The 17,307-nt window shown below is 29.7% G+C and overlaps 1 protein-coding gene across 2 annotated transcripts; it reads right to left on the bottom strand.

Moving 5' to 3' along the window:
• Positions 1-5,254: 5,254 nt before the first annotated feature.
• On the bottom strand, positions 5,255-16,027 carry LOC145201256 (lysosomal alpha-glucosidase-like). 2 transcript variants are annotated; one of them, XM_090099657.1, is made up of 18 exons: positions 15,604-16,027; positions 13,932-14,077; positions 12,803-12,971; positions 11,372-11,468; positions 11,132-11,244; positions 10,454-10,708; positions 10,049-10,267; positions 8,320-8,522; positions 7,810-7,943; positions 7,383-7,534; positions 7,149-7,297; positions 6,955-7,039; positions 6,798-6,854; positions 6,510-6,634; positions 6,308-6,399; positions 6,179-6,228; positions 5,874-6,023; positions 5,255-5,514 (listed from the first exon to the last, which is right to left on the bottom strand). In XM_090099657.1, the coding sequence occupies exons 1-18, from the start codon at positions 15,967-15,969 to the stop codon at positions 5,449-5,451; spliced, it is 2,628 nt and encodes an 875-aa protein (XP_089955783.1). In that variant the 5' UTR covers positions 15,970-16,027; the 3' UTR covers positions 5,255-5,448. The 2 variants fall into 2 exon arrangements, with proteins under 2 accessions (XP_089955783.1, XP_089955784.1); XM_090099658.1 differs by lacking the exons at positions 13,932-14,077; positions 15,604-16,027 and adding an exon at positions 13,147-13,714.
• Between the last annotated feature and the right edge of the window lie 1,280 nt (positions 16,028-17,307).

The raw sequence follows: 17,307 nt of genomic DNA, 5'->3' as shown, positions 1-17,307 counted from the left end.
GTGTCAATTTTTCTAAGAATGTTGTACTTTTTTTGTGATAAAAATTCCCAAGGTCTTCTCTAAGAGACACGTGTCCTAGAAATTGAGTTCTGTTTCCAGATCTTTTTCATTAGCAGTCTTCTAAGAGTTTTACTTCAGAGTTTTACTCTCATCTATCATCAATAAATCATCAATTCAATCATCAATAAATCCTAGAGGCATCAGCTCATAATTGAGGTAACATTAGTGGCAACAGAGAGTTTTGTAGGCAGTTGAAGATATGCTTTTGTAATTAAAGTCCTAAAGTTTTTGCAGATAGTTCAGGTTTGTTCTTGATGCTTTGGTACGACAGATGCTGCCAAAACAGTTTTACGCATATAAAGTAAGAGAAACTTGCGAAACGTTGCATTTCAGATTGTTCTTTATTAGCCTTTTCGTATTTGGATTCAAAATACACTATCCTGATTGCATAAATCATTCGCCTCATTCATCTTGCACGATATAAAACACCTGGTTTTGTAAAATGAGGATGGATACAAATCTCCAAGATAGAAATTATTTCATTCAAGAAGCTTACGACAGCCGAGTGGGTCTTATAAATTTCTTCTTTACAGAACTTAAGAATTGAAGATTTTTTTTTAGAAAGTGTTATTTGTTACACAGGTCTTTAACTATTGGCAGTCATATCAAAACACATGGCCTGTACACTTCATTTGTCAAGTTCTTTAATTACTTGGTTGCTTTTTCTCGAAATTCTTATACAGACCTTGTTTGACCAGAAACTGGTGAGTCTGATGATATTAGCAAATAAATTCTTTCCATTATCGCCAGTACTGATTCCACAGAGTCCCTAGAGATAGCAGTGTATAAAAGAGCTAATGTTAATGCTAAAATGAATAATGGTGTCATAAGAAATTCCACTTGAAATTTCACTTCAAAAACCATTAAAACCATTGCATATTGCATAATGAGCTTTTCCTGAAAAATATTTTGCGTCTGTAGTTGGAAAAACAACGGGACCAGAAACTTCTATAATGGATATGATAGATTGGCCAAAATAAAGATATCTGTTTCACCACTCCTTGTCAGCAAACCCAGAAGACATCAAAGATGTATCGAGCATAATTTTTATTGACAAGCATCCATGTCACTCCTATGTTGTTGAAAGATATGTAAAAGATGTTATCTCCGCCAGCAAAAGGATTTATGGTCATTATTCGAAACAAGGCTTGATTCTCCAACTGAAGAAATCGAAGATGAAGCATCCCTTTTTTTGCACGAAAGTTGCACCCTGCTAAAAAATTTGGAGAGAAAAAGTTTTTATACCATTCTTATTCAGAACAGAAAACTTTAAGGGTTGAGCAAAATTAAAAAGTTTAAAAAACTGTTCAAATGCATCTTGAAAAATAAGTATCAGAAATTATTTGCTTTTATAGCCAACAAGCACTTTACAGCCATAAAACAAGCCACATTGTAACAGCATTTAAAGGTTTAATTTATGATTTCATATATAATTTTGGTTGTAACCATAGATACTATAATACTAAAATCAAGAAAGACAATATTGTGCAGATTTTGCAATACTTTTATTTATAAAAACAAACATTAAATAAGGGAGAGGGGGGAGCATTGGTACGTTTCGACAAGAAATTAAAAAACAAAAAGAATTTCAGAAAAAATCGGAAGTAAATAATTTTCGCTTTTTTTTGAATGTATTAGCAACATTTTAACATAATTTATGTTCAGAAATGTTAATGGTTAAGTAAAATACTTTCGAACTTTCTAAACATAGTATTTTCCCCAAGTAAGGGAACGTTGGTACATAACGTATTTACATTACTACAATAAGAAATTTCATCAAAAAAAAAAAGTGTAATTTGAATGAAAAATAAAACAGATTTTAAAACCAACAAAATATTTTATTACATTTATATTTAAATTGCATAGTGCATAGTGTATGAAATCATTAGCAAAGCATTTGAGAATAAGAACCACAATTGTAAATATATATTTTATCACACTGTACTAAGTATATATGTAATCTACAGAACAGATACTAAAAATTCTGTACCAATGCCTCCCGATTTCAATGTACCAATCCTCACCTTTTACAAGTGAGTGCTTCAAAGTGAAATATTTTTTTATGTACTAAAAAATTTTTAATTTTTTAATTTTTTTTATTTTTTTATTTTTAGGTTTAAATTTAAGTTTGAAAAAATTACAACATTAAATAACACTCTAAAAGTAGCGTATTCACCAAACACAGCTAAATGTGAAAAAAACGTAGCGGCAAAATAAACAAAAGGTAAATTTACAGGTAACAAATGCTTAAAACCTGACAATATTTTCTGTGGAAGAAATGATTATAAGCAACATTTGGTATCTGCATTCAAAAGTTGAAATTGATTTAAAACGGTTGAATATGTGCCTGTGTACCAATCCTTACCCTGTATCAATGCTCCCCTCCCCCTCTCCCCTATACATTTTGAACTAAAATTATAAACATGAGTAAATTCTGAAATTATTGTTATAAAGTGTGTATAAGACAAAAAACGTATACTGCATATTCTAAAATTATATCAAATAAGCTGAATTAAGACATACATCAAATTAATTAGGAGGCAAACGCGCCAACTTAAAAATAAAAAAAACTTCATAGTAGGGGAAAACCTCATTGAATGGGACAGTTTTAGCAAAATGCTGTTTAAATATAGATAAAATTGTTTAATATATATATTTAAATATGTTTGGCAACCAACGACTCTTGCTCAAAGATATAGTAAAACAAAAAAATTGGATTTGTATTTGGCTATTGGTAAAAAGAGAGTTTTATTGGAGCATGACATTTGTCCCATTCATTAAGTACGTCTCATTGAATGGGACAAACATAAAAGAATTAAAAATGAGCGTGTTTAATTCAATCATTTTTCAAATAAGTTTATTAATTGTAAATGTAGTTAAATATATAGATACAAAGATAAAGACTGCACAAAAAATATTTTTTAAAAACTCAAATTAAATTTCAATCAAAGTAGAACTTACTTATTTTAGAATATTATATTTATTTATTTTTCTTTAAGTAAAATATTGTAGTAGAAAAGTGTGCATTACCCATGGGGGTAAAAGTAAGGGACTGCAGCATCCCTCTGCTGAGCTGTAAACAATACTTTATTAAATTCATTCAATAAGTAGTATATTGTCCCATTCAATATGCGCATCAATTTATCCAAAAATGATTAGTCACACCAAAAAACACCATTTACTTAAGCTTGAATGTTTTACACACTGTAGTACTAGAGACTGCTATCTGTTTAAACATGGAATTTTATTTTCCATAACTTCAAAAATCGCCGCAAAATTAGAAAAACAAAAACATTTTTAAAAATTACTTTTTACATTCGAAAACACAATAATATCCAATATCATTACAGTCATAGCGCAATAGGATGGATGAGTAGGTCAGTTGAGTTCTTGTTTCTACCACTCTTTGTTAGAGGAATTTGAATATCCTTACATCGATGCTTGTATAAGAATCTGAGTTTGTCCCATTCAATAATCGTCCCATTCATTAAGGTTCTCCCCTATTATTAAAATAAAATTTCTATTGATTCAAATCCCCCTAAAAAAAATTAAGGTTTGTTTCCATAGCAGGATCAATATGTTTGTAACCATCTTGAGCGTGGAAAAAATAAAAAGGAGGAGAGAAAAATAATAAACTTTGATATCGCTAAAAAACAGATGCGCCGCAGGACAAAATTCTTATGGGGTGGAGGTTGTGATTTAATAATTAAATAATTATCTTGACAATTAGATAATTATGACAATAACAGTCTTAACAAACAAGAAGTTTGAGGAAATTGAGGTTCTTCCTCTTTTTCTCCGTTTATATTTGAACACAAAATTAACACTATATTGTAGTGATAATATGTATGTATACTAGGGACTTGCCGGGGCAGTCAGATTTGAAAATATTTAACTTTGACTAATAAAAAAGGTTCTGGCTTGTCGTCATTGTTTGTCGTCATATTTCAACCGTTTTTAGTTTTATTTTTTTCATCATTCTTGCTGATGTATGACTCCTTGATAGCACTAAAGCTTTTAAATTTTTTCTTTTTTTAATACTCTTTCAATTATAGACGTATTGACCGCTATTCCATTTTCATTTATTATTTCCGATTTGATTTTTGGTTAAATGAGAGATCTTTTTTTTCTTTAATACTTAAACATTTCTTTAAAAAAGTCTTTCTTAACGATCGATTTCTTGAAACCTTTTTATCATTTTGTTATGGGAGATGCTCGAATTTGCCGGTTTTCTTATACTTTTCTGCTACACACTGTAACCTTGGGAAGTTTATTTTTCTTGTTTTGATACTTTTCCAAGAGATAGTTTCCCTGTTTTTTTCGCCTTTTCAGTCGGCGATCAAATCACGAATCAGCAAAGGTAAGTGTTTCTTTATCTTTTCCATTTGTCTGTGGCTAAAAAAAGGAGACTTTTAAATCCTCTCCATCAGATACAATTAAGTTATAAAACCTTATTTTTATATCTTTATCATCTACATCGGACGACGTGGATTATGACGTAGAAAACATTTTATGACTTATACGTAGAGAATTACATTTCTTAAACAATCTGCAGAACCTTTTTTTAAAAGCCTTGCTCGAAATAAAGAAATGCTTCTATTTAGGCCCCACCTCTAAAAGCTGAAGTTCGTAAAAACTGGTACATTTGCGGAATAAAGCAATATAGTCAACACCATTGCGATAAATGCAAAGTTCATGCGCTTATAAAAGGATTCACCCACTAAGATTCATTCACCGCGATTCATCCGCTACTGTATATAAAATCTCGACATCGCTGCAGAAGGAAGGCAGCTGTGAAATGTACTTACGTAATTGCAACAGCTGTTGCAAACTTGATTAAATAATTGTATCAGCTATTGTGAAAAGCAAAGCTTATGTATCAAAACACAAAAAAAACCTGAAAATTTCGAAAAACTTGCAATATTTCAATGAAAACTAAAAATAAAAAAGATAAACTTAAGCAGATATCAACAGACGCACATTTACGATGAATCACAGCAGCTTTTTACAAATATTCAATCAGCCTATACCTCCTATTCGTGCAAAGAGTAACAGTCAATTCACTGTGAATTTGTGTTGTTGTCCGCTACATCTTTGTTGTTGACAAACTATGTTGGCAACAAAGAGAAAATACTTTTGGCGGGTATTTAAAAGAAATAATCATGAAATATCAAAAAACGAGTCAAAATAAAAATTTATGTTTCTAATGAAATTTTATTTTAACTGTTTCAAAACATTTACTCAAAGTCAATAAAATCAATTTAAAAAAAAAAAGTTAACGAATCACTCATGCTTGACAATTCTTTTTACATATTCAATTTACTACTTTTTAAACTACTACAATCTCGTTCCCAAGCTCCGTCTATTTCGATTACTTTTTTCAGAAATTTAAGTCTTCCAAGTTATGGCGTTTTCTTCAATAATAGATAAACTCATACCAGTCACTTGGAGCATCTAAAACAAAATGAAGTTACATGCAAAATTAAAAATTAAAATCACAACTATAAAGTTTAGCAATGTAGGATTAAACGTCGCGCTAAAAATGCATTCTTTTTTTACAAAGATGAAAAAGTAAAAGAAAATATTTCAAGTCGAACCAGTTTATTTTCAGGATATCAATAAATAGCACGATACATTGTGTTTTATAAAAGTTGTTTTCACATTTAAGGATTACATGAAAGGATTACTGAGCACATGTGTTCGCTTATAAAATAATTTTGGCGAAATTCTGAGAAGTATTTTTTAAGTCCCTTAACATAATGCCACGTAGAATGAACTTCAAAAAGCAGAATTGAGAAATTAAAATAACTGACCTGAAGACTGCTGTCGTATTCGAATTGAACAGAATTTCCGTTCGCGTAGACGACGACTGGCGGAATGCTTAATCCTAAAATGCTTATGTGACTAAGCTTCGGATTGGGGGGGTTAAAATCTGCATTTAAAGGAACACCGTGAAAGCCGTTCTAATATTAAATGAAAATTTAAACTTTTTTTTGCCGCTCAAAAAATAAAAAACTTTATCATTAAAATACATCAACAGATTATTAAAAACTTTAACAAAACAAAAATAGAAAATTTAATAATACAAAATTCAAGTACAAAATAAGAAAAAACCGACCTCTTTGGAACAATGGAATGCAACAAGCGAAGTGTTTGTGAATGAAACATCTGGAACAAATTGTAACAATTATTAATAGTTTTAAAAACAAAAATAAAGAATGTTTAATAAATACTAAAAGAGTTTTACCAACGAATTGTTCACCATCGTCTAAAAACAAAAAGCCTTCAGCTTGGCTGTCGCTGTCCAAAGCCACTATCAATCCAAAATCATTTTGACGGCTGAACAAAAAAATACCGAATGAAATCAAGAAGTATTTGAAGGAAAAATAAGCAAAAATATAAGCAGTTAGCACTCTTCAATATGATTTCTAATTACAGTTAAATTTTACCTTTTGGTTGTAGTAACATCCGGGTCTTGCGTAGGAATAATGACTCCGCCACGAATGTGAAGGTTTACGCTATCAAATGACGCCGGAAGATTGATATATTGTCCAGAACTCTCCAGTTTCTCTCCCTAAACAAAACCCAAAAATGTTTAAGGCATTTTATCGTCGATTTGAAGAAGATTTAAGAAATAAAAAGATCTATAACATTCAGTTTAAACAAACAAAACTTCTCAAGATAATAAAAAGTATATAACCAATGAAATGCCAGGAAGAAAATTTAAACAAACTCACAGTGTTAAAATTAAACCAAAGTCCTTTGGGAAAGTAAGCATTAACTAATGTGGCACCCTGTTAAAAAATAAAAACTAATGTCAATTCACAAAAAAAAATCATCTTAGTTTAAATTTGGAGTTTAACATTTTTTAGATATTAAAATTGATAATCTAACCTGTTCAAGTACAGGGCTTATCAGCAAACCTTTACCCCACATGAACTGCTTGTCGTTACTTAAACAGTTGCTGTCCTGAGGAAATCTAAATTAGTAAATGTTGCATTTGTAAGTTTTATAAAACTAATTATTTTTGTAAATTTTATGAGATTATTTTTTTCCAAAAACTGAAAAGATCTCCTTAGCTAACTCACTCAGCAAACAACCCCCTTGCAACAGGTGTACCATTCACATGTGCTTCAAAAAACAATGTGTAGAGGTATGGCAGAAGTTTGTATCGAGCATTTAATGCATTGCGAGATGCAACAATTAACTGCTGGCCAAAAGCTGCAGGGTCTTGGTCCTGAAAAGGAAACCAAACTATCATTTAAAAATGAAACCTTTGAGAGAAACATTATCAGAAATATGAAGATAGAAACTTCTTTTACTATAGCATCTTTATCATTATGATTCCTGGAGAAAGGATAAAATGCTCCCAGCTGCATCCATCTGCTGCAAAGTTCTTCTGTGGTATCACTAAGGAACCCACAAATATCAGCACCAACTAGAGGTATGCCAAATAGATTGAAGTTAATAATACCTAAAGAAAAGAAAAAGTACTTATAGAAAAATATTTTCTTTTAAATAGATTATTGAGAATAAAAATTATTTTAAAAAGTTGATACTTCTAAAAGTTGAAATTTTAAAAACAAAAAATTAAATCAGAAGAGTGAAGAAGAGTAGCTGACAAATACCCTGCATATACTCATTAAAAAATTGTTGAACATTGTTGCTATTGGTTGCATAACTTACATGTTTATAAAAAAAGGGATAAAAAAAAAAAAAGTGTGACGATGTCAAGACACTGTTTTTTACCTGCAATTGACCTGTAAAGATCTTCCCAAGTACTGTGATTGTCACCTAACCAATGCCCTGCATGATTACCTGTCCCTGAATATGTTGACCGAGAAATAACTAATGACCGTTTACCAAGGAGTTGTCTGAGAGCACTGAAAAAGATAAGAAAAGTTTTTAAAAATTCACCTGTTTAAAAGATTTTTTAAAACATTTTTAAAAAAACTGTTTAAAAAAATCAAAAAATACTTCTATAAAATTTTGAATAACACTAATTAGCTATAAAATTTTGACAGTTATTTGAATTTTAACTCAAAGTCAATTAAGTAAACATAAAGTTAATCTTTTAGTATTTTAAACAAAAAAAAAAGATGTACATAACCTTGCACTCATAGCAAGGCTATGCACAATCCTTTTCTGGTTTATGCAGTATATTTTACATTAAGGAAGTTTTAAAGATTTTGAAAAATATGTTGATAAAAACTGAATCAAAAATTAATCTAGAGCAAATAATATCTCTCTCAAACTGACTTCATAGTCACAGTTGCTTCTGAGTGGCCATACAGACTGTGTAGATTGTAGTGAACACCAGCATACTGCTGTGAACTCATGCATATTGTTTTCTGAGAGAGTTTATCACCAATGATAGCTGGCACAAAAGGAGGATTTTCATAAGTGTTTTCTGGGCAACCTTCTGTTGAACCATCCACAAAACTTGAAGGTTCGTTCATATCCTAAAAAAGATGTTAAAAATTCTAGGGAGATCACTTTGTTTAAAAAACTTCTTAAACTTGATTTCAAATCAACACAGTCTTAAAGTTTTCCACACTTTACTTACAAAACTTATTTACTTATGGAAGAATTTTTGTTAAAAAATTTAATTTATAGTTATAATAATAAATAATTGTATATTACTATTGTATTATTACAGCTATACATTATATTAATAACTATGATAAATAGGAGACTGGGGCTACTTAACTACAGTTTTTGTTTTTGAGCTCTATGCATTTCTGGGTGATCTTTTTTGAGCATATCAAATTGCAGTTCAAAAGAATATGAATTTGCCAGGCATGTTCAAGTGTCAAACATTAAAAAAAAAAAAAAAAAAACAGTGGCCCAAAAAGGTCCTCCAAAAAAGAAAAAATTTGCCAACTTACCCCTGCCCTGCTATACTTTCAGGGTAAGTTGGCACACCATATATAAAAAAAAAATAAGCTTAGCAACATTAAGCATCTATTTCAAGTGCATCTTTTTTATGAAAACTTTTGATAATTTTTATCCAAAAATATTTTTTGACATTGACATTATTACATAACTTTTATTGCCCTTAAGTCAATTGAATAGACTTTTCTTCTATAAAAAATAGCCTGAACAGCATTTTTTATAACATTTTTAGAATTTACAGGCCTATCTACTTTTCTTTTATAATTTCTCATGTCTGTAGATCTGTAGTGTTATATAACTTAAGTGAATTTTGGCTAATGCAAAAAGTTTTAAGTTGGCACATGTTGCCAACTAGCCCCACAATCATTGTGCCAACTAACCCCAAAAGCTTTTTGTTCACAAAATGGCTTATAAATCTCCAAAAGCGTAAAATATTGAGAAACACAAAATGTGACTGGTTAGAGTGAACCATACAACACCAAGATCTATTCAAGTTTACTTGTAGCTAATGCTATTGCTTTTTAAAATTGAAAAAGTTATATAGTTACAAAAGTTACAAAATTTGTAAAAAAACATAAAAATCGCTATGACTTCTATGCACATGCGCTTATAGCCCTGATACTACACTGAAAGATGAATTAGTTAAGTGGGAAGATTTCATGTGAATTTTGGAAAATTCTTCTGGAAAATTCCAAAGTTAAACGCAGTGTGTCAACTTACCCCTGTAGCCAACTAGCCCCGGTCTCCCCTAATATACAATTATACTTGTTATTTGTACATGTAACAAAAAAACAAATGAAAACTATTGACAACCTATTTTATCTCTGTCTAAATTTAGAATTAACTCAAATACCATTTTTTCTCAAAAAAAGTTTTTTAATGTAGAATAGAATGCTAACTTAACACAGCACTTTTAACAAAATGTTAATTTAATTTTTAGAAAAATCAATTAAATAGTATTTTATGATTGCTTATTTAAATGTGAAATTTGTGACCTCTTTGCTTGCTTTAGGATTAAAATTTCACCAAAGAAAAAAATCCGCATACCATCAAAAATAATTTTTTCATGAAGAAAAAAAAAAATATTGCTCACAATCCACAAACCATCAAAGATAATTTTTTCGTGAAGAGTTTTTATCTGATTAAACCAATAACTTGATGTGTTTGGGTTAAAAAAATCTGGAAATGATGTTAGCCCTGGCCACACTTGACCAACAAGATTTTCTCCTTTATCATTTTTTATAAAGATGTTTTCTTGAACTCCTACATCATATGGTGCATATCCAGTCTGTTGATTGCTAATTGCTGGATCCTAAATTATAACAAATGTATTTGCATATTTACTTGTAATTGTTTTTTGTTGATTGTTTTCTCTAATTAACAAAGAACAACTAAAAGAATCAAGCTGAAGTGATAAAGAAATTCATGCTTTGAGTTGGTCATTTTCTATTATACTTCGTTTGCTATATGCTTAAATTTAAGTAACTGAACTTCTTACCAACATTAGCACATAATGTAATCCTTGTTGATGAAGCTCATTGGAATATTCACTAAGACCGTTGAAACTACTTCCAATTGTAAAATCCAAATATTTGTCCATGTAATCTATGTCATTCCACTGAACATCTTGTGGGATGTGATTAGAAACCATTCTATCTCTAACAACTTTCATATTTTCAAGAGAGTTGTAGCCATACCGGCATAAATGAAAGCCTAGAGACCAATATGGTGGCATTGTAGGCCGACCAACAACCTAAATAATGCATTACAGATAAATGACACTGTCATAAAATAAACTAGGTATTTGTAGTAAAATAGATAGTAAAAATCTTTTGTTTAACAGGAACCTTCTATCTACAAAAAAGATATTTTGAGACTTCCATTTAATCTAAAAGAGGAATCAACTCCAGTTCATCAGCAGAAAAAGGCTCTAAATGAAACATGATGTTATTTCTTTCTCCATGCTTATGTTTAACTGGATTTATTTTTTCATGAAACAAAATTTATCATTATAAAAATTTAAAGAAGTTATTTGACAGTTCAAATATCCTGGTGTAAAAACATCTTTAATATGCTATTTTCTATTTGAATGTTTTGTACACCATTTTGTATAAACCATCATCTATAATAATTTGAAACTTTATTTGAACTAACATTAACAATTCAAATAACTTACATCTGTGTACTGAGATACAACCGTACTTGTTGTAGGTCCAAGAAAAATATAAAAATCCAAAATTCCACCAATTGTTCGGTAAGTAATTGCTGGAGTAGGCTGCAAGATTATATCTAAACATAAGAATTAATAAATCTACAAAGTTTTTTTTTTTTTGTAAAACTTAATGAAGTTTATTATATCCATTTTCAAATTGTTAACAAGTTTGCAAATTATAAATTCAGTTGCCATCAAACTTACTCATTGCATTACTGTTTTTAAGAAAGACTCCATTCACTAGACCACTTTTCTCAATGTTTACATAAAATGGGTGAACTCCGTACAAGTTTACTCCACCCTAAATATTTTTACAAAATTTTTAATTAGGTTTCTTTTAATAAATTTAATTGTTAAAAAATGTTACTTTTAATAAATTTTATCGAAAATGTAAATGAAATATATACTTTATATGCACTAGCTTGCATAAGTTTTTGGTCAAAGGTACTAATGTTAACAAAAGAAAAGTGTAATATAAAGAATAATAAACTCTAATGCTTAAAAGTAGCTTACATTATACTTAAACAAATTACTAATTAATTCTAATTTAATTTTATCAAATAAACAACATGAATAAAAAAATTTAACTCATATTTTGTATTTGTCAGCATGACATCTTTTATTATGTATGACAACCCTACATAAAATTGGCATTCAAGGCACTGCTCTTCCATCATTTCACAGCTTAAAAATTTCCAGCCACCTTCCAAACTCTTCCTGAGACTTCCATTTGCCACCATGCAAAATTTCCTGTCTCCCAACTCTTCTCCCAATTTCTTAAAGGGATTGAGATCAGGTGACTGAGGAGGTCACACCATAATTTTAAGAACTTTTTGAATATGTTTGGTTTTTAATTAACTCACACACAATTTGGATGTGTGTTTAGGGTGATTTTTTTCAGAAAGTAAATCCCTAACCAATATTTTTAATACCAGAAATTAAATACCAGTTGGACTAAATTACTGTGATATGATAAGTATTCTTTTATTTTTGTGTATAGAATTCTTCTATTTCTTTAACAATGTATTTATCTTTACATTCTAAAGTACATTTTAGCCTTCCACAACATGCTCTTGTTGCTTTTGTTCTTGTATTTTTTAAATAAGCCTACATGTATTGGTACTTGACTTTAAATATACTTGGGAATTTTTTGAGTAAAACCTTTTACAGATAAAATTTGAATTTTACCATGTAATTCAATTGAATACTGGTTTTTTTCTTTTTATTTGTCTTTTTTTTATTTTTTGTATAATATATGTAGTAACACTGCAGTAAAGGAAGTATTATTTGATTTAAATATAAAATTCAGTAAAAAATTAACATCAATAAAAAAAAAAATCATTCTATTAAGTTATTTTCAAACAAAAAATATATGAAAACAAATTGACAAAATTAACAATATAACTATAAATACTTGTTTAGACACAAAACTAATTTTAAAATACAATTATAAAATATATTTAGATACATTTTGAATACATAATTGATGATATCAAATTGAACAAAAACTTGCATGCTAGTGTTAACTTAAACTTTGCCATAAACTTAAAAATAAAACTATTAGCTTTATACTGGGAAAAAAAAAACTTTTTAAAACCTTAATTTCTAATTTAAAGCATTATGAGAATAATATACCTCAGGTGTAGGAATATCTCTTGCAAATAAAGATAGTAAATTCCAATTTGTGCCTAACTTCAATCCCAGAACATGTTCTCCTAGCCCATAGATATTATCAGAAGGGAGTAGAGAAGAGATTTGAATAAATTGATCAGAGAAAATAAAACCACCAACACTTGTGTCAAAACTAATTTAAAAAAACAGTCTGTTAGGTGAGCTTTAAAAATGAGCATTAAGTTAAAATTAACAAACAAAATCTAAAAATATATTTACAAAGCCTCCTTATTTACAGACTTATTGAACAAAAATCAAAGACTCAGACTAGAGGCCATTTTGTAAAGCAACCAGGGAAAATAAAGTACTTATGCATTTTAAAAGCATTTTCTTCTTATCCTTCATGCTTGCATCTTTTCTATACATTTCAGTCCACAATTATGAATATTCTTATTGTGAGAGTATGAATACTTTTGAAAAGTAATTGATTTCACCTCCTTTTGATTTGGCTGCTCAGATGCTATCGAAAAAAAAATCTTTCACAATTTCATAACAGTGGTCTTATTTATCAATCAAAAAATAAATTTTGGCTCTTTAGAAAATACAAGTTGCAATCATTTTCCATACTTAAGCGATAAAGCTATAAATGTTCGAGCCAAGGAAAGTGTTTTAATGCTCACTAGTTTCGTATTGCCTCTATCAAGTTTATGATTTTCTTTTTAATCTATTTAGCAGTTTCAACTTCTTATCATAATTGAGATTCAATTCTTGTGTTTTTTCTGTAAAATTTTTTTATGAGGCGGTTTCATCAATCAAAGTTAAGAGATATAATTCCATGTGCACCAAGGCTTCGTGCAACAAACTTTTTCATACAATCACGCTTAGGACCCTGATGGTCACATAAGCGTGATAATTGCGATGCACAGACCTGTCAAGAAGGAGGGGTTTTACCCTGGGCCTCACGGTGAGTATACTTTCCGTAAACTTGATGCGAATTGACATTTTTTAAAAAACATACCGTCTGCTAAAAGATCATTTTACTTTCTACATCGTTTTATTTATGAATGTCAAATGATTTGATTATGAAAGTAATATTCTTAGATATGTAAATTATATACCATATACTAAAGAAGGAAGTGAATAGTTTACTTACATTGTTTGTCCGTTTGATACTCGGGAAACTTTAAAACCAAAAGCATCATTTGTGTACGTCACTACGTAATTAGGAAACGGTGTTTTTGAAGTAACATCAGGTACAGGTATTGGTACTTCGTAACGCACTTTAGAAGGATCAAAAATCTTAAAAAAAAAAAAGATAATTTATTGCATATTATATATTAAATTCTGATTGAGCTACTGAAAACGGGTAATCTCAATTGCTTTTAAAGATATTCCAAATAATTGTTTATCTCGCAAAAAAAAAGTTCTGATAAATATATATATATATATATATATATATATATATATATATATATATATATATATATATATATATATATATATATATATATATATATATATATATATATATATATATATATAAAGAAATATCTTAGTGAGTTAAAAATGTTTATAACAACGATTAGATACAAAATCCTCGACGAATACTGCTGTCTATTTAACAACATCGTGATTCCGCTGGTCACTCATTTAGTAATAGCTTGAACTTAGTCCCATTCTCATTTTAGATTTAAAAAAGAAATTTAAAGCTTTGTTCTTAACCTCAGGTTTCTAAAAAAGATGAAAAATTATCTGCCAATTTATTTACAAAACTAGTGATTTACTTTTTAGTAAGAAATATATAGGGTGCGGCAGTGGTTCGCGAATTAATTTTTGGCTAGGTTTCGTGATGTAAATAAAAAATTTTTGAAATATTTTTCTTGGTTAATGTTTAATAAACTTTATATATTTGAATAAAATTGTGAATAAAAAATATTTTAGTTCAAAGATTTATGAAAGCCAAAAGAAATAAGTTTTAAATTTCATTCACCTAGGTAATTCACACCTTTAAATTCACACCTGTAAATGAAGTGATTCATATTCTGGAGTGTCTAAAACTACATTTTACAAAGTGAAAAAACGTAACAGTGCTAAAAGAGCCCAAAATGCCCTCTCCAGTGAACATAAAGTTGATAAAAAGGTCACTGAAAAGCTTAAAAAGCATGTTGAAAAGAATTCTACTATGTCCATCATTGAAAAGAATTCTACTATGTCCAGTCAGTAAAACTGTTCAGTTCTAAAAAAACTTCGAAAAGTCAGTGTGGCCTAGCCTAAATGCCAACTTTTGACAGAAAGGCTAAAAACTTTAAGATTGGAATGATCAAATAAGCTTTAAATCAGATGAAAAGAAGACATTCCCAGAAAATAATTATATCTTTCAATAGGGTAATGCACCCTTTCATGGGTCCAGAAAAACGCAACAATATCTTTAGAGCAATATGGCTAATTTCTGGCCCAAACACTTTTGGCCACCATCCAGGCCTGACCTTAATCCCCTTGACTACAGTGTGTGAAGCGTAGTAGAGAATAAGGCTTGCAAAAAGGCCCACTCGAGTGTCAAGTCACTAAACTCATCTATTACCCGTGCTTGAAACTCAATGTCAAGGGACTTAATAATCATCACCTGCCAGTCCTTCCGTCCTAGGCTTGAGGCAGTGATAAAAAAAAGAAGAACTAATTGAATGTTAAGGATGGAAAGCATTTATCTTCAACTTTTCTTTTATTAATGTTCCATGAATGTAAACTTTTTGTGCTTTAAAAGTTTATTTTGAAAACTAAAAAGTTCGCGAATCGCTGCCACACCCTGTACTTGAATGAATACTTACTTTAACACGCAAACGGTCATCTGTTTCAAATCGAAAATCTGCTTTTAACTTCCCAATATTGTTGCCATAAGGTCCGCCTTTTCCAAAAAGACAAAGATCCAAAGCAAAACCAGTATCTGTATCGATTTGACCACATACTTTGTACCCTATAGTATTGGGTCCATAAAAGCAATACGGTGTATTTAGATCATTTAAAGCTGGTCTCCAGCAACATCCTCGATCAATGCAAGCTTGCTCATTTGCATTTGGTTCAGGAAAGCAATCAAATCGAAGAGATTCATCAATTTGGCAAATGTCTTGAAATGAATGTGGATTAGTAAATAAAGCTAACTGTAAGAAAAAAAGTATTCGAAGTCTCGACAACATGTTCGTAATTCTAACTTTTTGATAAAAGTATTCAATGTTTAAAACTTATGGATAAAGCAAACAGACTTTGTAAAATATCGTATTTCAGTTATGCAATTTCTGAACTAGTCATAAACTGAACATATCACTAAAGTTGTTTCAAATAACAATCTGTTAACAGAAAACTGACGATTTTTTTAAAAACTTTGGGATGCAGGACAAGATGAGTAATGTATGACGTGTAGCAACCAATATACTTTTGGAGATGAGCTTGTGTAACTTAATCGACGAAAAGAATAACGCTTTTCCAAAAGAAATGAAAGAATATTTGATGGTTGGTCACTTTTTTGTGCTGTGCTACAACAATTTAAGTTGAGATAAAATTTTTGTTTCGTGAGCTTTTGATCAGGAAACGACTTTTAGTTTCATTCAAATGTCAATATGGCGCTTACGCGTGATCTCACACGTGGTTACTCAAAGATCTCAGCAGTGATCTGGCAAGTGATCTAACGGCTCAACTTTGGAATGTGTAAACGATCCATTGGATAAATAGATTTGAATTCAGAAATTTAACAAAGCAAAATCAGAAACAACAGAAAAAAAAAAAAAATCAAGGCTTAAGAAGCACCGTTTAATAGACATTTCCTGTGATGTTAAAAAAATCTGTAATAATTGATCGAGTAATAAACTTTTAATGGATAAAATTTTTAATACAAATATTTACTTTATTAAAAACCAAAATTTATATTTTAAATTTGAAGATTGACTCTCGTTCAAAGATAACGTTAATTTTGTATCATCTTTGTATTTGCCGAGACTTGTTGAAAGTCTCGGCAAATACAAAAAGTTCTCCGATTATATTTTTACAGATGATACAATGCGCTAAAGAGGAAGATCCCTTTTCAATCGTCAGTTGTGTATTGCATAGTTTGATTTAGCTACGATCTTATCTTTATTAACCACTTCTCTGTAAAAAAACTTTTAAACCAGCTTATTGAAGTGATTGAATAATAAGTTGGTGGCGCTTTAATTTGTTTGTGTTAAAAGTTTGCCAAATATTTGAAGTATTCTTATTTACACTGTTGAGCTGCATTTAAAATAGTAAAGAAAAATAAATGGATTAAAAAAAAAACGCTTTTCCTTCTTTAGTAAATTTTTCCCGGAGAAAGTTAATGTTTATAGAAAGACAAACGTTTTTTTCTAAAGTTTTAGATAAAAAGTCCTACACGCCCCCCCCCCCCCTCCCCTCCACTCTATTAAAAAACCTTTAATGTAAATTATCTGTTAAACATAAATTTAGTAAAGAAGTAATCACTTTCCACCAGATAAATATTTCATCATGAAGTATTTGTAATAAAA

This window comes from Hydra viridissima, unplaced genomic scaffold (genome assembly GCF_058129835.1).
Source record: "Hydra viridissima isolate aposymbiotic clone 2 unplaced genomic scaffold, HvirCarnegie_v1 scaffold_10, whole genome shotgun sequence".
Classification (NCBI taxonomy): Eukaryota; Metazoa; Cnidaria; class Hydrozoa; order Anthoathecata; family Hydridae; genus Hydra; species Hydra viridissima.
Note: the sequence above shows the minus strand (reverse complement) of the source record. Positions and strands in the feature narration are given on the sequence as shown.